This window comes from Oncorhynchus mykiss, chromosome 19 (assembly GCF_013265735.2).
Source record: "Oncorhynchus mykiss isolate Arlee chromosome 19, USDA_OmykA_1.1, whole genome shotgun sequence".
In the NCBI taxonomy this organism is placed as follows: Eukaryota; Metazoa; Chordata; class Actinopteri; order Salmoniformes; family Salmonidae; genus Oncorhynchus; species Oncorhynchus mykiss.
In genome coordinates this window covers 39,512,207-39,533,542 of record NC_048583.1, presented here as the reverse complement: position 1 = coordinate 39,533,542, position 21,336 = coordinate 39,512,207, and the positions used below count along the sequence as shown (strand labels likewise).

Here is a 21,336-nt window from a genome sequence, read left to right as displayed (position 1 = left end):
TCTCTTTCTATTCATCCTTCTCTCTTTCTATCCATCCTTCTCTCTTTCTATCCATCCTTCTCTCTTTCTATCCATCCTTCTCTCTATCTATCCATCCATCCTTCTCTCTATCTATCCATCCATCCTTCTCTCTATCTATCCATCCATCCTTCTCTCTAGCTATCCATCCTTCTCTCTAGCTATCCATCCTTCTCTCTAGCTATCCATCCTTCTCTCTAGCTATCCATCCTTCTCTCTAGCTATCCATCCTTCTCTCTAGCTATCCATCCTTCTCTCTATCTATCCATTCAAATTGGAAGATAAGGCTTCACTAAGCCCACTGATGAGTAATTCGTTCCACTGGGTGAAAGAGATCGGAAGCCCCCTGAAACATGATCTCTCGCCACTAGACTACAGAGCCCTCAGTGAAACATGTGATCTCTCTCCACTAGACTACAGAGCCCTCAGTGAAACATGTGATCTCTCTCCACTAGACTACAGAGCCCTCAGTGAAACATGTGATCTCTCGCCACTAGACTACAGAGCCCTCAGTGAAACATGTGATCTCTCTCCACTAGACTACAGAGCCCTCAGTGAAACATGTGATCTCTCTCCACTAGACTACAGAGCCCTCAGTGAAACATGTGCTCCATCCAATCTCCCCCCTCTCTTTCTCTCTGTGCGCTAGGTGACTGGCATCTCCCTCTAACACATGTGCTCTGACGGAGATCCCAGCTGCTATTATGCAATACCCCCACACTCCAGAGGACATATTTCAGAGTATACGCCCTCTCTACCCCTCCCTCTCCCGCCGTAGTGCTTTTATCCAGGGCAGGATGTGGAGGCTTTCTCTGTCTCATGTGTCTCACCCTCTCTCAGGGGCTCTCGCAGAAACAGGGCTGCTTTTATGCTGCATCTCTTATTTTTCTTTTCAAAGTGTTTAAATGCTGAGAGTGATTCTGTTGCAGTGTTGCTGCTGCCTACACACTTGAGTTTCTGAAGCGCAATAACAAGAGCAGTTTTTCTCCTGTTTAGTACCTATTCTCTTCTGATCCGTGATGTCCTGTTCTGGTTCTACAAAAGGCTTAAGCTCGTCCTCCTCCGATCCCACGTTGATCCAGCGGTCCTTCATGATTTGCTGAAAGAAAAACAAATAGTCCTTGTAATACAGGCCAGGGTCCTCTTAGTACAGGGTTTTAACATCATGATCAGTCATACGTACACATGGATGTGTGTAGCATAAGGAACCCTCTTAAATCCACTTTCACGTCATTGAACTCAAATAAAGTGAATTGTGGTTTCCTTGAAAAAGATTGGATAGAGATTTCGATTGGATACAACGCTCCACTGTTTGAAGGTGGAATCGCCATTTAAAGTCTGCATAATGTCATTTTCAAACAAACTCGCCAATCAGTAGGACAGTCGTGTACGATGGGTTTACAAGATAATAGGAAATGTACAATCACGAGGCCGACACCTATTCTAAATGACATCTTTCAATGCAAGGTCATAGCTCATCTGAACATCTGGTGACAAGAGGGATGAGGGTGGATTCTAGCACACACAATGTGAACACAGAAACTAAGACAACGTCTGTGTTGTTCTCAGAAACAAAAAGGATAAAAATAAGAGTGATCATGAATTATGTACTGTGCCAACAGCGGAGAGAGATAAAGAGAAGGGAGAATATGAAGCACAAAAAGAGAGTGTCGAGCAGATGCCAGGCCGAGGAGTGGTGGATGGATGGAGAGGTGGTGGGTGGAAAGAAATGCTCTGGAGTGCCATGGCGGCGTGAATAAAGAAGTGTAGAATATTTACATTTTCGCTGTCGTCCCTCACCTCGAAAGTCCCCCGCTTGGCCGGGTTGAGCACTAGGAAGCGCTTGAGGAGGTTCTCGCAGTCTGTGGACATGTAGAAGGGGATACGATATTTCCCCCTCAGAACCCGCTCCCTGAGCTCCTACAGAGAGACAGACAGGAAGAAAGAGTGAATGAGACAGGCAGTGAGGGCATCTTTGAAATTGTAAGTTCTTGTTCATCTAAAATTTGACCCATATGTTTCATTGACTATGAATCTCCCAATGACAAAGAATCTGAGGATGGAAGTGTTTTTCTGATAGTATTTTTGTGATAGTATTTTTCTGATAGTATTCTTGTGATAGTATTCTTGTGATAGTATTCTTGTGATAGTATTTTTGTGATAGTATTTTTGTGATAGTATTTTTCTGATAGTATTTTTCTGATAGTATTCTTGTGATAGTATTTTTGTGATAGTATTTTTGTGATAGTATTTTTGTGATAGTATTTTTCTGATAGTATTTTTCTGATAGTATTCTTGTGATAGTATTCTTGTGATAGTATTTTTGTGATAGTATTTTTGTGATAGTATTTTTCTGATAGTATTTTTCTGATAGTATTCTTGTGATAGTATTTTTGTGATAGTATTTTTGTGATAGTATTCTTGCTGACCTTGAGGTTCTGCCCATCGAAGGGCAGCGAGCCGCTGACCAGTGTGTAAAGGATGACCCCTAGGCTCCAGACGTCCACCTCGGGCCCGTCGTACTTCTTCCCCTGGAACAGCTCTGGGGCGGCGTAGGGTGGGGAGCCACAGAACGTGTCCAGCTTGTTCCCCATGGTGAACTCATTACTGAAACCAAAGTCTGCTATCTTAATGTTCATGTCTGCATCCAACAGTAGGTTCTCTGCCTAGAGACACAGGAGGGAAGGGAGAGAAAATGGACGTAAGGATGAGGTGAGAAATAGCAGTGAAATAGAATAGATGTAGGTAACAGACCAACTGGGTCACAGGTAAAAGCAAATACTGGAATAACTCAAAGACTCATAACAGTAGAGCTCCAATAAGATATAGAGATGTCAGAGGCACAAAAAGATCAACTGATGCCTGAAGAGGGTCCTTTACAGAACACCCCCCCACACAAAAACAAAGTGCTCTGCAAGTCAAAGTTAGTGTCGCGTTTAAAGTTTAACTGTGTTTCCTCCTCTCCCCAGTGACACAAACACACAGGGTGGAGATGGATGCTCTCTGCTCTCACATCTCTGTCCTCATGGATCATTCATGAAGCTCTACAGAGGAAGCAGAGTGTGGACACGCGGCTGCCGCCAGAGGAGAGGAGATGGGAACTCTGAACAGAGTCACTCCCACCGAGGTCGACCCACTCACACTAACCGTGATTAAAATAGCATCAATATTTATTCTACTTGTGGTAGCATAACATAGGCTGGCTAAATGGAATGATTGCTTTACGTGAGTATATTGTGCAGTGGACAACATGGGAGCAGGTAAAAAGCCTGCATCCAGCCACCTGACTTCATCCTCCTCTCCCCCACATACACCCAGCCAGGCCCTCACTGGTTCCTTACCTTCAGGTCTCTATGGACAATGTGCTTCTGGTGGCAGTACTGCACAGCAGATACGATCTACATAGAAATAGACAGATAGACAGACAGTGACAATCTTCCACCTGACAATGTTCTCACACACACCTCCCCCCGGGTGAAGGATGTGGTGAGGAGATGTGGTGTAGAGTGAGAAGATACAGCTAGAGACACAGAGTATCTCAGACACAAGGTGTAGACATGACATCTCTAGCTGGGAGAAAACTGTGTCCCCTCTTCCTGTGTGAGCATCTGCTCTAGATGTATCAGTATATCAGTGCCCCCAGTGAAACGCTGCAGTAAGATGAACCTGCAGTGAGACCAGTGAAGTAGGAAGCTATAGCCTAGACATTTCTAAGTGTGCCTTTCCTTCCACTGCAGAGCACTGTGTGTAGGCAGCACACCCCCAGTGTTTCACCGTCAGTGACAGAGAGATAAGAGATGAGGGGAGCTCGGTGTTTTGTCAGTTTGTCAGTTCTCATAACCCCACCTCATACCCTGGGTGGGTCAGGACACTGACTTGTGACATATGGCCAGGCAGGCAGGCAGGGTGTGAATCCAGCACACTGCGGGAAAAGTCCTGTACTTACCTGTCTAAATTTAGCCCTGGCCTCTTTTTCTTTCATCCTTCCGTGTGCAACAAGGTAGTCAAAGACCTCTCCTGCAAGAGAAATGCAGAAGTTAGGAGCTGAAATTAAAGGTTGCATATTTCAAAGGGAAAAAAAGTTAAAAAATATCAACATTCAGACAGTACATCAAATGAGGTAAAACGGTATGTGGAGCATGCGAGCCTAACTGTTCCTCATGCCTACAGAGGGAAACATAACTCTAATTAATATACTGTAGTTCTGTCCTGAAGGCACAAGCTTCTGAGTATGGCTACAACATCAGAGGCATTCCTCAGCCCACGCACCTGTGTCTTTGTGGAGGGGGGGGGGGGAGACGAGCATCAACACAATTCTCCCCATAAAACCTCTAGTTCTGCATCCTCAAAACCCTCCCACACACACTCAGTGTTGACCGCAGGCTGGGAGTAAGTGTGTGTGTGTCCATGTCCGTGTGTGTGTGTCTCTTGGCTCTCCCACCCAGAGCTCTTCTCTGTCCTGGTACCCCAATGGAAGAACCAGCTTCCCCCTGAAGCTAGCACAGCAGAGTCCCTGCCCATCTGAAATCCTACCTCTTCAAACATCTTAAATAAATAATCCTCCTCCTCACCTGGACCCCCCCCCCCACACACACAAATTCTAAAAATAAGTAACACTTCACCAGCACTTGATATGTATGACTCTTCATCAAGCCCTTTACCATCACAGCAGTTGTGAGGGCTGAGAAGCCAAGGCGTAATACTGCTCACCTCCACTGGCATACTCCATCACCAGGTACAGCGTCCTCTCGGTCTCGATCACCTCAAACAACTTGACTGAGGGGGAAAGAGAAAGAAAACTATTTTTCTTTGGCCCACACGCAATAACAACTAATACATTGCATCTTTCTGGCTCAACTTTGTAAAATGCTTGTCCTGGATAGCGCACAGGGCATTCAAGATGGTTCTAGGGAGTTTCTGCTCCTCAGTATAAATAGCAAGCTGTCGTAACTTAAAGCAAGGAATCCAATAACTTACATTTTCTACTGCTGAAAGCCTTGAGGAGGCTGAGGAAACTGAAGACATTTCTAATTTCCCTTTGTGCATGCGTGCCTGTGTGTGGGACCCAGTCATAGACTAACGCTTACCATATCTCACGTGTGCATATACTGTAGGGAACTCACACATGCTTATTGGGTATATACTGTATACGTCTTCCCTGCAGTGTTTTCCGTGAGCTGATCTAACAGTCTCTGGATGAAGAGTGGCTGAGCTCCAGGGCTATATATAGCAGAGGTGGGATGTAGAAGCGGTTCTTTCTCTCTTTTAGATGGTTATCATTGTGTATGTCATTATAATCAGATTTTAGAAATCATGGCATGCGTGGGGTACAAAATCAAACTAAATTAGCAGAGAATCCTGTCTACTTCCCCAGCTGCAATTGTGTGTATGTGTGTGTTCTACTTACCTATATTTGGGTGGTTTAAAAGCTTCATTATTCTTACTTCTCTGAAGAGCTGGAAGGAGAGAAAATAAATGAATTCATATTTCAGTGTTGGACTGGGTGTGCCAGAGAAGAGAGGCAGTAGGGAACCTTAGACTTTACCATTTTCAACTTCATTTGAGCAGGATGTGCACACACACACTAGACAAATGCTCCATAACCATTACAGAGTTGTGTCAGAGGCATGTGCAGTTTTTTGATTGATCTCCCTTTAACTATAGCAAGCTGTGCTCCCATCCCATCCATAAAATAATAAAAGTCATCCATCTTTAATGGAACAGGACACATGCCTGATGTTGTGCCATACTACTGTGCGGCTGGCATTATCCAAGACATAATAGTGCTGCAGTAGACATAAACAATGCATTAGAGGAGATACAGTATATCACCATGTCTGAAAGTTGCAGCTTAAAGACATATCCTAACTGTTCACCCAAAGGTCCGTTATTTAAAAAATTTAACCACTCCTATACACATGGTAAACTATCAGATACTCAGCAAGAAGGTAGATAGAGGATAGAGGGATAGAGGGAGGCGAAATAAAATCACAATAAGCTTGTGACAGATGAGAGCTGGGCCTCCTCTCTTCCAAACTAGGATGAAAAAAAACTTCACATCCAACACCTGTAATTACATAACTACAAAGGTCAAGGGCCAAGGTACACTGAGAAGAGGACACTACAAATGCGGGTGGCTTCGGTTATTGGGACAATAAATCAAAACATGGACCGTGTCAGAGAGAGGTAGAGTTTCTATTGTTCACAAATCAAAGTCTCTGATAGCATTGTCAGACAAGGGAATTTCAACTGGCAAAGGGGACATTTAAGCATGATATTTGTAGCTTTGCCTTGCTATAAATGAGTTAAATCAACATGACTACTCCTAGGGTTTATTTATAACGACCTACAAGGAGGTTGTCAACAGAAGAGTCATGTTTTGTGTGTTTCCAACAAGCCACCTCATGAAGAGCCCCTCGTGGCTCTGATTGTTTCTGTTGGTTTAGCACAGTCTATGTCGAAGGGCCAGGCCTTAAATACAAAGCACAGAATCAATGGTGAAAAAACAGATGGAAACTGCAGCTAAGTAGTGAGTGAGAGAGATGCTTACCCTAAGTCTCAGAGTTGGGCAGGCAGAATACCAACGGCCACACAAGGTATGCCCTGGTCATGCTCTGCTTTCTGTCTACCAAAACCCTGCCTGCTACAGCACATCAGTCAGATCAATAATGGCCTCTGACTGGCAACAACCACAACCAGGGCAAAACTACAAAGGTCAGGGGTTGCACAGCCACACTCACAAATGATACATTTTGTCACACCACCTCAATAAGTGTACTGTGAATCGCAGCCACACGGGGAGGATCCTTACCTTTTGAAGGCTGTTTGGGTTTAGTTGTGTCTTGTCGATGATCTTTATTGCCACCTGAGGAGAGAGCAAAAACAAGGTGTGTAGAAGACGAAATACCAGTATAAACAGTCGGTTAGGACATCTACTTTGTACATGTCACAAGTAATTTTTCCAACAATTGTTAACAGACAGATTATTTCACTTATAATTCACTGTATCACAATGCCAGTGGGTCATGAACGTACGTTGGTGCGAAAAGTGCAACTCAATCCCAGAACAACAGCAAAGGACCTTGTGAAGATGCTGGAGGAAACAGGTACAAAAGTATCTATATACACAGTAAAACAAATCCTATATCGACATAACCTGAATAGCCGCTCAGCAAGGAAGAAGCCACTGCTCCAAAACCACCATAAAAAAGCCAGAATATGGTTTACAACTGCACATGGGTACAAAGATCGTACTTTATGGAGAAATGTCATCTGGTCTGATGAAACAAAAATAGAACTGTTTGGCCATAATGACCATGGTTATATTTGGAGGAAAAAGGGGGAGGCTTGCAAGCCGAAGAACACCATCCCAACCGTGAAGCACGGGGGTGACAGCATCATGTTGTGTGGGTGCTTTGCTGCAGGAGGGACTGGTGCACTTCACAAAATAGATGGCATCATGAGGTAGGACAATTATGTGGATATATTGAAGCAACATCTCAAGACATCAGTCAGGATGTTAAAGCTTGGTCGCAAATGGGTCTTCCAAATGGACAATGACCCCAAGCATACTTCCAAAGTTGTGACAAAATGGCTTAAGGACAACAAAGTCAAGGTATTGGAGTGGCCATCACAAAGCCCTGACCTCAATCCTATAGAAAATTTGTGGGCAGAACAGAAAAAGCGTGTGCGAGCAAGGAGGCCTACAAACCTGACTCAGTTACACCAGCTCTGTCAGGAGGAATGGGCCAAAATTCACCCAACTTATTGTGGGAAGCTTGTGGAAGGCTACTCGAAATGTTTGACCCAAATTTTAATTGTTTAAGGCAACGTTACCAAATACTAATTAAGTGTATGTAAACTTCTGACCCACTGGGAATGTGATGAAATAAATAAAATATGAAATAAATAATTCTCTCTACTATTATTCTAACATTTCACATTCTTAAAATAAAGTGGTGATCCTAACTGACCTAAAACAGGAACTTTTTTATTGGATTAAATGTCAGGAATTGTGAAAAACTGAGTTTAAATGTATTTGGCTAAGGTGTATGTAAACTTCTGACTTCAACTGTACATACACTCACCGGACGGACAGTGTATTAGGTACAGATAGTGAGTCACGTGGCTTGCTATATAAAGCAGGCAGACAGGTATCGATGCATTCAGTTACTTTTCAATTGAACGTTAGAATGGGCAAAACGTGTGACCTAAGCAACTTTGAGCGTGGTATGATCGTCGGTGCCAGGCGCGCAGGTTCCAGTATCTCAGAAATAGCCGGCCTCCCGGGCTTTTCACACATGACAGGGTCTAGGGTTTACCGGAAAAGGTGCGACAAGCTAAAAACATCCAGTGGAAGTCCTGTGGGTGAAAGCAGCTCATCGTGCAAGCTAACAGGTGGGCCACAAACAGGCAAATAAGAGCACAGTACAACAGTGGTATGCAGAACGGCATCTCGGAACGCACAACTTGTCAATCCTTGTCACAGATGGGCTATTGCAGCAGATGACCACACCAGGTTCCACTCATACCAGATAAAAACAAGAAGAAGTGGCTTCAATGGGCACACGATCACCAACACTGGACAACTGAGGAGTGGGAAAAAATTGCCTAGTCCGACAAATACCAGTTCCTGTTGCATCATGCTGATGGCAGTCAGGATTTGGCGTAAGCAGCATGAGTCCATGGCCCCATCCTGCCTGGTGTCAACGGTAATGCGGTGGTGACAGTGGTGTACTGGTGTGGGGAATGTTTTCCTGGAACACATTAGGTCCCTTGATATAAACGAGCAATGATTGAACGCTACAGCGTATCTCAACATTGTTGCTGACCAAACCCAATAGAGCGTCTATGGGATGAGAGAGAACGGGATGAGATAGATGTGCGCAGCATGAATGTCCTGCCGTCCAATCTGCAGCAACTGTGTCATGCCATTGCGTCAGCATGGACCAACATACCTGTGGAACGTTTCCGACACCTTGTAGAATCCATGCCATGAAGAATTCAGGCTGTTCTAAAGGAAAAGTGTGTGGGGGGGGGTCAGTTAAGAACAAATTCTTATTTTCAATGACGGCCTAGGAACAGTGGGTTAACTGCCTTGTTCAGGGGCAGAACGACAGATTTTTACCTCGTCAGTACAAGTATTCGATCTTGCAACCTTTCTAGTCCAACGCTCTAACCACTAGGCTACCTGTCTGTGAAGCTAGGTGAACCAGAAAGGGGCTACAGCAGCCTGTCATGCTGCAGGTCTCTCCTCTCACCTCTCTGCCAGTGAGGATGTGGCGGGCCAGCTTGACCTTGGCGAAGTTGCCCTTCCCAATGGTCTTCAGGAGCCGATAGTTCCCCACATGAGGCTGCTCGTCGGCACCAGAGTTTCGGGTGCGGACTCCCGAGCGGACAGAGCGCGTGGTGACTTCCTGGCGCCCATTGCTGTGAGTCGTATGCTGTGGACAGACAGACGGACAGACATGAGTGAAACAGTGTGCTGTAGACAGAAAGACTGACAGACAGACAGGAGTGGAACATCTCTGCACTAGCAGTGGCTCATGCTGGGGCATTCCATCCCCTGTCAGGATCCAAAACAATTCTCCTGTTTATTACATGTTTATTGAAAAGATTATGATCAAGCAAACCAAGAGGGTAAAGAAAGGTTAGTGTAGGTTGGGGTTGCAAAATTTCGGGAACTTTTAATAAATTCCCTCGGAATGAAGAGGGGATAAGCAGGAAATCCAGAATCCTCCTACCAGGATTTCTGGAAAACCAGGGAATTTTGCAACCCTAGTGTAGGTGACTCACTGTAGTGCAGTTTGACTATCCAGTGTATGTCCAGCGTATTGATCCTCTGACCATGGATAAAAGCCCACAACACCCCATCCCAAAATCAGATAGATACTTTTCTATGGGTCAGTATCGACTCTCCACCCTCATTCAGCTCCCTCAACAGGGCCTGCTCTATGCTCTCACTCCGCCCTAACAACCCCAACTCTAACCTGGGCATCAGTGGTTCCCTGGCCACACAGACAATTTCAGTTGTGGGAAAAGATATACAGCGCTGAACTGGAAGAAAAGGAAAAGCATAGGCTAATAAGATTCTGATGTTTGCATTGATCAGGATGTTACCAGTAAGAATGCACTAGATTCAGCAGACGTCCAATAGCCTCGTAAACCAGACAGATCGCTGTGCTGGTCAGTCTGTTGGATCAGGCTAGACTTCCTATAAAGCCAACCATAACACTGGGTTACAGTGCTGTTATCACTTGCAGGGATGCTATAATAAACATTTTTTAAATGTAACCCTTTTTTTCTCCCCAATTTCGCGACATCCAATTGGTAGTTACAGTCTTGTCACATCGCTGCAAAATGTTTTAATTTCTGTTGTGATCCACTACCAGCCTAGACAACAACCTAAACATAACACCTCTGAATGTGAGAACAATTCAACTCTCTCATAAACCTTCTCAAAGTAGATCACACTTAAAGTATTATTACCTGTCAATATACTGAGTATACCAAACATTTGGAACACCTTCCTAATATTGAGTTGCACCCCACCTTTAGCCCTCAGAACAGCCTCAATTCATCGGGGCATGGACTCTACAATGTGTCGAAAGTGTTTAACAGGGATGCTGACCCATGTTGACTCCAATGCATCCCAAAGTTGTGTAAAGTTGGCAGGATGTCCTTTGGGTGGTGGACCATTCTTGATACATGTGAGAAACTGTTGACCATGAAAATCCCAGCATTGTTGCAGTTCTTGACACAAACTGGTGTGCCTGGCACCTACTACCATACGCTGTTAAAAGGCACTTCAATATTTTTTCTTGCTCATTCACACTCTGAATGACACACATACACAATCCATGTCTCAGCTGTCTCAAGGCTTAAAAATCATTATTTAACCTGTCCCCTCCCCTTCATCTACACACTGACTGAAGTGGATTTAACAAATTACATCAATAAGGGATCATAGCTCTCACCTGGATTCACCTGGACAGTCTGCCATGGAAAAAGTAATACATATGTTGTATACTCAGTGTATGTTCCTTCACTATAATGTCAATTCCAGATTAACCAGATACAAATGAAGGAAACTTCATACAACAGTATAAAATGATCAAATTCACTAAGACATTCCAAGAGAGTTTCGTCCTCATTTAGCCAAATGAAAATTTCTGGTAGCCTAGAGTTGCAGAGATGTCTCTTATTAATAAATCGTTACTTACTATGGTGATGGGGGGTCTCTTCATCGACGGAGACCCTGTCATTTTTGTGCTGGCAATTTGAATGCCATTTAACCAGATAACTCTCTCGTTTTTGTGGGGGTAACTCATAGATCCCCTCGCGCTTGCCCGATACTCTCAACGAGAATGAAAACTGACAGACGATTGCCTTTGAACTGAAAGGGGTGGGAACTGTGTAAGCCCATTGGTAGGCGAGCAATTGGCACCTCTATTGACCGACACTTTTAAAAACCAGTCTTCTAACAGGTAAGGTTTGGATGGAGATACAAATGAGTATCTATCACTGTCTACAGACCAAACACAGCATATGTAATCAGTTATCATATGTCATCAGTTATTGCCTGTTATCAGGCAGCATAGGAGATTACAGCTAGGGCATGCACAGTAGAGGAACATATGCCCATCTCCCGTGTGACACAATGTATCGAACACTCAGATACAATGTAGCCAGTAGCCTAAGTAAAATGGTATGATACAATGGAACAGGGAGAGTGGTTATTTTGTATTGTCAGACACAATACACCTCTAACTACTTAATAATACGTTTACTTACGCTTTCCGCCTCTTTCTCATTGACCGTAGGTAGTGGAGTTTTTGTTGACATTTTATTCTCGATGAATGTTGCCTCTATTTCCCGGATGATTCAATTCTGCACCTTCTTTGGCAATACAAGGGGTGGCGATTGTACTCTTGCTTCTGGACCAAAAACCATGGATTCTGGATACTGACTCAACATCGGTCCATCCAATCCAAATGTGTCTCAAGGTGTCCCGGGGACGCAGAAAAAGTGTGATGATGACATCTATTTCCCTATAACGCTCACTCGGTATATAGTCATTTATATTGAGAATGAAGGCTGATAAGCTATATATTTTTTTGAAAAATGCCATACATGGCCTCTTAAATTTAAGTAATTATCAGAGACTGGCTCCAATCTAGGCTAGAATAGCACTCAGACAGAGAGGACGGCAGATGGTTGTTGTCACCGGTCCCAAAATCGCTCCTTTTTGTAACGCAATCCTTGTGTGCCTTGATGTCCTGTCCGTCTGTATTCCTGAGTTTCAATAGCGTTTATCTTTCTGACTCGCTGTCGGCTCAATTTCTTCCATCTCCGATTCAGAATGAGGCTAGTGTTTTAGGTGGGACCAAAATGGCTACTCACGGGTTGGATCGGGCCAAATCCTGTCAGAACAGCAGAGGAAGTGAGGAAACAGGCGTCCCTCGGCGCTCATTGGAGCGCAATACAGCCGGTGATAGCGCAGTCCCACTCAGTGATTCACATTAATGACAGATAGGAAATAACAGGTCTTTCTCTTGTGTACAAGTTCATGCCTTACCTACAGAAACCTTGAGTCAGTGGTTGTGCTTCCAAACGTAGCAGGGTTATGGCAGGATGGCAGGTCCCTCCCATAAAGAAAATATACTGAACAAAAATAGAACGCAACATGCAACATTTTCATTTATTTTACCGAGTTACAGTTCATGAGGAAATCAGTCAATTCATTAGGCCCCAATCAATGAATTTAACATGACTGGGAATACAGATATGCAGCTGTTGGTCAGATACCTTTAAAAAAAAGTGGGCCTCAGGATCTCGTCACGGTATATTTGTGCATTTAGATTTCCATCGATAAATTGCAATTGTGTTCGTAGTTTACGCCTGCCTGCACATACCATAACCCCACAATGGGGCACTTTTCACAACATTGACGTCAGCAAACCGCTCCGCCACACAACGCCATTCACATTGTCTGCGGTTGAGGCAGGTTCGATGGACTGCCAGATTCTCTAACACTAATTGGAGGCAGTTTATGGTAGAGAAATGAATATTACATTCTCTGGAACAGCTCTGGTGGACATTCCTGCATTCAGAATGCCAACTGCACGCTCCCTCAAAACCTGAGACATCTGTGGCATTGTGTTGTGTGACAAACTGCACATTTTAGTGTGGCCTTTTAATGGTCCTCAGCACAAGGCACACCCATGTAATGAATGACCTTGGCGTTTAAAATCAGCTTCCTGATATGCCACAGGTCAGGTGGATGGATTATCTTGAAAAAGGAGTAATGCTCACTAACAGAGCTGTAGCAAATGTGCACACATTCAGAGATAAGCTTTCTGGGAGTATGAAAATGGGATATTTTATTTCAGCTCATGAAAAATGGGACCAACACTTTACATGTTGCATTTTTGTTCAGTGTATATTTGCCTCATCCAAGTGAAGTAGGCCTATATAATATATGCTGATGCAATATACTGAATACAAATCAGGGGGGTTAAGGAGTCACCCTGATGAGCTTCATATATTTCCGTGTTTTCTGTGCTCTCATTATTCCAAAAAGTTGTATCAATTCAAAAATATGCTGCAATGGCACTGCTGACTTGTCAAGAGGGGGAATACCACAAGTGTGTTGAGTACTGAGTGACATCCAGAGGTTATGCACAGTTTACACATACCACAGAGCTGACAATATCAATACCATCTAAAAACTCAATTGGAACAAAATAGTTGTGGACAGTAAAACATTTAATGACAAAAAAAGGGAAGAAATTCATACCAGTCAAGTAACTCCCCCAAAACTGACCCATATCTCAGATCGGATACATCTCAAAATTACAGAGGAAATGTGCATAGCGCCATGTTAATCATGCCAGGAAGCAGTGAGGGTGTGAGAAAAGGAAAGGAGGGCTGGTGATTTGACAAGATGAAAAAAATGTGATTCAAAGCTACAACTTCTCAAAAATGGCATCCTTGTTTAATTAAATTGCATCAATATCGAAGTCGTCCTCTTCCTCGTCAGGCTTGTTCGGTTTTACTGTCTCCACTTTCAGTTCCCGAGCAGAAGAATCATACACAACCTGAGTATGAGAAAATAAGAGTTGTTACAGTAAGTCTTGCATTAGCTGCAATTTTGACTAAACAGATCCTAGTAGCCCAACTCACAGTATAAAACTGGAAAAGCTGTGAAATCAGGGGACAGTCTAACCAGTACCTCCACATTTTCATCATCCTCTTCCTCCTCTACCTCACTGCCCTCACTCTCTTCCTCCGCCTCCTTCAGCCACCTGATGAAAGGAGATGCCCTCGCATGGATCTCTTTGGCAAGTTCCTTAGAGACATACTTCTTGGACACCTGAAAGAGAGTCATGAGCAACAAGACTTAGAGAACCGAGCAAACAGAAAATTAAACATCACTTATTTTACAAGAAGCTACGTAAGTGGGACATTCAAATGTATTGAAGTGTGTGCGAGCAATGTACATGTTTCACCACACACCTTCTCTGCCCAGGACAGTATGACATCCTCCTCCACTAAATCAGCATCATACAGGTCTTTGAGCACGACAGGCACACGGGGCAGCAGCTGGGCTTGGTGCAGCTTCACCAAGCACTCAAAGCCTCCCAGGAGGTACTTCTGGGCCTTCTTGTTATTCACACAGAACTGAAGTCATAAGGAACAGTAACAAAACCCATGATCAATTTGAGATGGTTTTGGTCAACTGTCCTCTCTTGAATGCATTACCACTGAGTTATGAGGTTATTAAGACAGAGGTCAAACGTAACAATACGGATTTGAAGACTCACGCGAAGGAAATGGCGTTTGTATTTCTTGATCTGGTCACGGATGTTTTCGTCAAACAGCAGTTCGCTCAGAATCAGCGGTCCCATGGCCATCACATCCAGACGCTCTGCCTCCACCAAGATCTCCTTATCTGCTGCATCAACGGCGCAGTCCTCCCTTTTTTGCTGGAGACGGGGAAAGTAACCACAAACAAGAACGCTTTTTAACACCATGGTCTTCAACATAGACCCCAAGAAGCCTAGCAACACAAAGATTTGAGTGTGGAACAGGACTACTGGGCAACACTTCTTGGTCCCGGTCATAAAACGTTCACTCTTTCATTGTTACCCTATAGGAGACCCTGATCCTGGAGTGCCACGGCAAATGGACAATTTAGCTTAATGTTTAAACTGCCATTCCTCTTTGTTTTCCATTAAAAATGCTAAGAAAAAAATCAAATCCACGTCAATTTACAATGCAGATTAATGGTTCCATTACCCATGTATGACCGCTTGGACCTGACAATTAAGTGATGTGAAGTCTACCGCAAACCTTTACAGACATAGAACACAGCTACAGTAACATGTCGATAGCGACAATTGTGAACGTTGCAGACCAAGAAAATAAATAAGTGACAGAATTCTGCTCTGGCATAAAATGTTCTGTATTTTCTCCCCAACAATAAACGTCGCTGACTGATGTGCTGCTGTGTTTTTTTTATGGCATGGTAGCTAGAGGTTTAATTTCTATTAAATGTCTTGGTAAGTGACAGTATTTAACTAACTTTAAAAGTACTTTTTTAGGACAGTCTGCCCGCAGGCAAGGCAGCAGGCTGCGCACAGCAACTCAGGATTTGATTGACAGTTCTGGTTGCCTAGTGATGGACATTAGTTCTGCTTCAGAAGCCTCATTCCTTTACAGACAAGTACAATGCCCATTCATATCTCCAGAAGTTTAGTGTCGGCATTTAAAAAGCCGTAGTGTACCCTACCCTAGCAGGCAAACATGCCGTAGTTGCAGTGCGTTCAAGGGGTCACATTCCATTATGTCTGAAAAGGGTAAATCGATAAAGGCTCCCGGTAGCCTTCTGTAATTTCAGATGAGGCAGAAACGAAGAATAGACTACCCTGTGCTCGCAAAACTGTCCCGAAGAGGCTACTGTATCCCGGCAGAATCTGTTTTATTTATTTACACATTATTTACAATGACAGCCTACCCCAGCCAAACCCTAACGACGCTGGGCAAATTGTGCACCACCCTATGAGACTCCCAAGCACAGCCAGTTGTGATACAGCCCATGATTGAACCAGGGTCTGTAGTGACACCTCTAGCCCTGAGAAGCAGTGCCTTAGACCCCTGCTCTCTCTGGAGCCCTGTACCATGAATAGGCAAAAATATTCTACACGCAACAGACAGAAGACTGATCACACATTTGCATCATTAGCGAAAAAGAGAGCAGACAGGCCAGCGTGGGTGAGAGAGGCAGCAGAAACATGCTAATATGTTTTGGTAATGTGCATCTCGCAATGTCTTGTCTTGCAAATTCCCCAAAGTAGCCTAAAAAGTTCCTCTTCCTCTGGTTTTACACAACTTTCCCAGGCCTTTATAGCCTATAACAAAAAATAACTGCACAGCGATTTCAATTAAGTGGGGGGAATACAAAAACATTGTTTTTGAGTTAAGAAAAATCCCTAACGTTAAGGATCCCAACTTCGTTTAAAGGTTCACACCCTTACCGCAGGTACTGCAGGAGCTTGTCCCAACTACGCCCCAAACAAGACCAACCGAGCTAATTGCATTTAGTCCGTCACTGAACTAATCAACACACCTGGTCTGGTTAAATCAAAAACATGAAGTGCTTATGGCACTCTAGGACCAAAGTCGCCTACACCATATTAAAGAGAATTTCACAATCAGTCACAAACTTTCATTATCCTTGTAATTAGTTTCAGGCACAACTTACTTTGACAAAGTTATAGAATATGTTGACCCGCTCCTCCAGGGTCTTCTCCAGGTCCTCACTGAGGGTCAGGTTCTTCGCATGGGAGCTGATCTCCTCCATCCTTCGTCTCTGTGCCTCCTCCGTGGTCTCCTCTGCCCAATCCTCATCATCTTCACCGTCCTGATACACAACATATTATCACTGGGTAAATGCTGCTAGATGGCAGGCTTGAGATACTGGCAAACTAGTCCCTCAGACCAATAATAACTTGGGAGGCAGGTGGAGATTTGTTCCCCCTATTCAACTGCTAACATTAAGAACTGGCATGGTTTGCTTACATTAATGAGGATACTCACCACGGCATCAGGGGCATCTATGTCGTTATGGTTCCCAGCCTCAACGCTGCCAGAACCATTCTCCTTGTCCTTCTTACGATTCTTCTTATCTTTCTTCTTCTCCACAGACCCAGGTTCATTTTCTGATGAAAAAGCCACCGGCGCTTTGACTCAATAGGGCTCATATCTGACTTGACTTTTAGATTAGTAAGGAAACAAATTATGGGCAAATTCTTATTGTGTGCTTACCTGGTGGGTTTTTGAGGATGAATGTGCAGAGCTTGTGTCGTGTGTCTAGCATGCCGCGGTACCCACAGGCCTTACAGGAGTTACCGATTGTTTGTTTCTTAGGATTGATATGCTGCAATGAAAAGGTCAAACAAATTAGCATATTCACCCTAATGACAGTGACTATACCACCAATAACAGACAAGTAATAATTTACCCAACAGACCATAACTGTATTGCAAGACAAAAAGACAATTGATCACTCAATGCAGGGTATGTAGCATACAGAATTAGATCCAAATGGCTGAGGCATGAACAAGCAGAACCCAAAATTACAGATGTAGCACAAGGTACGCAGGACATCAAATATATCTATATACAAAAACCTGACCAGGGCTGTGTCATATCAAACAGGCCTCATGAGGGACCTTGATACAACACTACGCGGAGTAAAAATAAAAATAAAAAAAAACACGATTAAAAAAACATTACCGGGAAAACTGACCATCTGTGGCTTTGGTATAATAGTCAAATTACAATTGCAAAGTCCCACAGATCAATGCGCTCGGCACACTTCATTCCTGTCCCCCTCTACTACCCAAACGTACAACACAAATATGTTCCTCAAATAGTTACCAGATCAGTTTCAGGGTTATCACACTCAGGACAGAGCACAAATTTCCGGATAAATACATCTAGCATGTCCTGCAACTTGTTTGCCTCATGGGATCCGTTGACGATGAAGCGGTCATTCTTTGCATCAAACTGGGTCTGAGCACCAAGCTCACAACCAAAAAACTTGGTTGGATCTGCAAGGAGGATAAGAGTCAAAATCAACATCCCCTAAGCTAATGGATGGTATGCACACTAACATTTAGCCACATCAATGTATGGTGCGAGTCAATGTTAGCACTTCAGAAAACACTTGTGGTGGGGAGGTCAACTTACATGTTGGAGGCCTACTCAGTGCCTTTGCAACATCAGTCATGTTGACAATGACGGTCTTGATTCCATTTCCTTTGCCCTCAACCTGGACACAAATCCAACCACAAAAAATTTTTAAAAAATTGTAGAATCATTTTGCAGATGATCACCCTTGAGGCCTGCACATCTCACTGGAAAATAACTAAAAGAAAACACACCCTAAGATAGTCATTCAACATTCTTGATATATGTAAGTCATTTCTCTTACAGGATCATACTATACCAGATAGTCACCTTAGCAATCAGACGGGGCATCTTGTAGCGATAGAACTGGTCTGCCACACTGCGGTTGACATTAACAGACATTTTGGCTGGCTACTAGCACTATCAGTAAGATAAAAATATATTGAATGGAGATGTTTCGGGATCTTCTGTCTGGAAAATAGAGGATGACATAAACGACTGCAAGCGTCCACCGTCTCTGACATGAAAAATATTTTGCCAAAGTGGCTGCAAGCTCCTTGCTTGTAGACTAGGTTTCCACACAGGTTCCAACAGCTGCACAACAGCTCTGAAAGAAAGGGCGAAAGGCACAGACATCAGCTCTAGTGCCACAGATTCTGATAACAATGATGGCATTGGTTTTTATTGAATATCCAAGTAGCCTATATAATTTTATGACTTGACCTTTTAATAACAATCTGTATAGGTATATTGTTAGCTACCCAATGTGTCCATAGTGTGACTCTTCTAAAATATCACCGTTGACAATTACAGACAAGACGAAAAGGCAGTCTGACATTTAGCTCATTGTCCTCCAATTCCGACCAGGCATTGCCAGAGGTGGTCAAGTCACGAGTTGAAGACATCAAATTCGGCATCAAAAATGACTAACCTACGGAGCTAGCCATCTTCACGACTAGAGCAGTTAATCTCACATGTCATTGGGTTTGTTAAATTAACTAGCTACGCTAGCCAGCCAATTGATTTTGCTTTACCGTTAACTAGCTAATACATTTGACACATTATATCACTTCGATATACAAACCACTTACAAACGAAGATGGGTAGATTAGCAACCAGAAAGCCTGACTGAAGAAGCTAGCGTACGCAGAATTCAAAATAACTGGGAACTCGGAAATCTCCGACTTCAGGACGTCCAGAACAACTGACAACTCAGAAAAACCGAGTTCCGACTGGTATTTGTCATTAAGGGTCATCCAACTCGGAATCTCGGGCATCTATCTAGAGTTCCGATTGAAGAGCATTGACGTCATGATTCGACCTCGTTTCCGAGTTCCCAGTTATAGTGAAAGCGTCATTCATGCCGCGATCAAAACAACTGGAAAATCTGGAATACAAAAAGCGCGCTCCGACTGGGAAAGATAGATTTTGAATTCCACCTCCGGCCTCTTTCTAGAGCTCCGACGTCATGATTTGACCTCGTAAGTGTCCGGGTTCCCAGTTATTTTGAACACGCCAAAACTACTAGTTGGCACTGAAGAGTGCGTCATCAGATGGCACGAGTGATGGGAGACGCCATTTTGATGTTAAGACGCAGAAAATGTAATTTTAAAATATACATACATTTACGATAGCACCTTAATCGTTATATAGTCATAATGCACTCACCGATTTCGTAAAACAGACATAAACACACCGCTGGTCGTCCAAGAGGCGCAGTGAACGGTTACCAATAGCTGTGATGTGTTGCTAGGCTTGTGGTGGCAAAATAAGTGTCGTGAACGTCGGGGGGTGACACGATCCAGCTGATTCTTGCCCCTATTGTGAAAATATTCTGGACGCCCTCAGAGTGGGGATACCTAAGAAAACGCGAAAGTCAGTCAGTAGAAACTTGCTAACTAGATAATGCGGATAGCTAGCACGTTGATACTCTCACGCTAACTTTAGCTGTTTTTTTGTATGTTGCCTAACTAGCTTTGGCTAAATATAACATGTTGATAACACAACAATTGCTAGGTAGACAACAGTCAGATAGATGGTCGACAGTAAAATTGCTTACCTCTCGAAGGTTATTTTTCAATGCTTCTGCTTCTTCTGTGGGGTTTTACTCACAAACTATTGCCGCGTTCACGACAACTGGGAACTCGGGAATCTCCGACATCAGATTTACCGTGCGTTCCCGACAACTGGGAACGCGTTCCGACTTTGAAAAAATAGTTTCAGTCATCCATCTCTGAATTCCAAGTCGGAGACTCAGGGATCATCCTAGAGCTTCGACTTCTCCGACCTAAAGATCAGTGGTTTCATAATTTGGCCGAATTCCTATGGTGCTTTCAGGACAACTAGATTTCGGAATTGGATGACCCAGTTAAAAACTATTTTCCCCGTCGTTGTTCGTTTTTTCAGTATCCGGTGTTGAAGTCGGAGAAGTCCGAGTTCCCAGTTATTTTGAACGCAGCACCATACATCCTATTATGGTGCATGGTTTTACACAGAATTAAGGATTTAAAGCTACATTTTTGGGGGTGACCCAACCAAATTCACATATAAATGTGTGTTATAGGTTCTCATTGAAAGCAAGTCTAAGAAGCGAAACTGTGTATTGTTTCTATTTGCACTCTTTCCAGTGGTGTAGAGTAAAAATACTACTAAGTCATTTTTCTGTGCATCTGTACTTAAAAATATTTATACTTTTGACAGCTTTTACTTTTACTCCACTACATTCCTAAATACAATTATCTACTTTATACTCCATACATTTCCCTGACACACAAAATTACTTTGTACATTTTGAATGCTTAGCAGGACAGGAAAATTGTCTAAGTCATGCGCTTAAAGACAAAATCCCTGGTCATCCCTACTACCTCTGATCTGGTGGCTCACTAAACACACATGCCTTGTTTGTTAATAATGCTGGAGTGTGACCCCTGGATATCTGTAAATTAAAGAAACAAGAAAACTTGTCTGGTTTGCTTAAAATAAATTATTTTAAATTATTTGCATAGTGTATCTTTAATATGATCTTTATGGTTTTATGCATATAATTAGGAACTACTAATTTAATAGGATCTCTATGATTTTATTGTACTGGGCATGCCACGTTCACATATAGTCGGAACTAGG

General features: G+C 43.3%; 2 protein-coding genes across 19 annotated transcripts in view; both read right to left on the bottom strand.

The window, feature by feature from the left end:
- Positions 1–12,649, bottom strand: part of mark3a (MAP/microtubule affinity-regulating kinase 3a) — a 29,415-nt gene extending 16,766 nt beyond the window's left edge. For 4 of the 16 annotated variants that reach the window (XM_021574204.2, XM_021574207.2, XM_021574206.2 and 1 more), the window contains exons 1-10: positions 11,241–11,385; positions 9,279–9,461; positions 6,830–6,883; positions 5,426–5,474; positions 4,729–4,794; positions 3,965–4,035; positions 3,360–3,416; positions 2,448–2,684; positions 1,798–1,938; positions 1,018–1,117 (exon numbers count right to left, since the gene is read on the bottom strand). In XM_021574204.2, the coding sequence (XP_021429879.1) occupies positions 1,018–1,117; positions 1,798–1,938; positions 2,448–2,684; positions 3,360–3,416; positions 3,965–4,035; positions 4,729–4,794; positions 5,426–5,474; positions 6,830–6,883; positions 9,279–9,461; positions 11,241–11,348 (1,066 nt within the window). In that variant the 5' untranslated portion in view covers positions 11,349–11,385. Of the gene's footprint in view, positions 1–1,017; positions 1,118–1,797; positions 1,939–2,447; positions 2,685–3,359; positions 3,417–3,964; positions 4,036–4,728; positions 4,795–5,425; positions 5,475–6,829; positions 6,884–9,278; positions 9,462–11,240; positions 11,387–11,811 lie in introns of those variants that run through there. The other 12 variants (XM_021574216.2, XM_036954775.1, XM_021574217.2 and 9 more) reach the window with 6 other exon arrangements.
- Positions 12,650–13,377: 728 nt separating this feature from the next.
- On the bottom strand, positions 13,378–20,641 carry LOC110497814 (eukaryotic translation initiation factor 5). Of its 3 annotated transcripts, XM_021574200.2 has the most exons (12): positions 20,273–20,641; positions 19,882–20,072; positions 18,544–18,820; positions 18,274–18,355; positions 17,962–18,134; positions 17,347–17,458; positions 17,119–17,240; positions 16,784–16,942; positions 14,844–15,005; positions 14,536–14,700; positions 14,252–14,392; positions 13,378–14,117 (listed from the first exon to the last, which is right to left on the bottom strand). In XM_021574200.2, the coding sequence occupies exons 3-12, from the start codon at positions 18,613–18,615 to the stop codon at positions 14,019–14,021; spliced, it is 1,287 nt and encodes a 428-aa protein (XP_021429875.2). In that variant the 5' UTR covers positions 18,616–18,820; positions 19,882–20,072; positions 20,273–20,641; the 3' UTR covers positions 13,378–14,018. The 3 variants fall into 3 exon arrangements, with proteins under 3 accessions (XP_021429875.2, XP_021429877.2, XP_021429876.2); XM_021574202.2 differs by lacking the exon at positions 19,882–20,072 and having other exon boundaries at positions 20,273–20,590; XM_021574201.2 differs by lacking the exons at positions 19,882–20,072; positions 20,273–20,641 and adding an exon at positions 19,305–19,669.
- Between the last annotated feature and the right edge of the window lie 695 nt (positions 20,642–21,336).

Coding starts and splice junctions, on each gene's coding strand:
- LOC110497814 (XM_021574200.2), bottom strand. CDS start 18,615: ATGTCTGTTAATGTCAACCGCAGTGTGGCAGACCAGTTCTATCGCTAC. Junction 18,135..18,273: donor ACTGAGTAGGCCTCCAACAT/GTAAGTTGACCT, acceptor TCCTCCTTGCAG/ATCCAACCAAGTTTTTTGGT. Junction 17,241..17,346: donor CATCCTCAAAAACCCACCAG/GTAAGCACACAA, acceptor CTTTTTCATCAG/AAAATGAACCTGGGTCTGTG.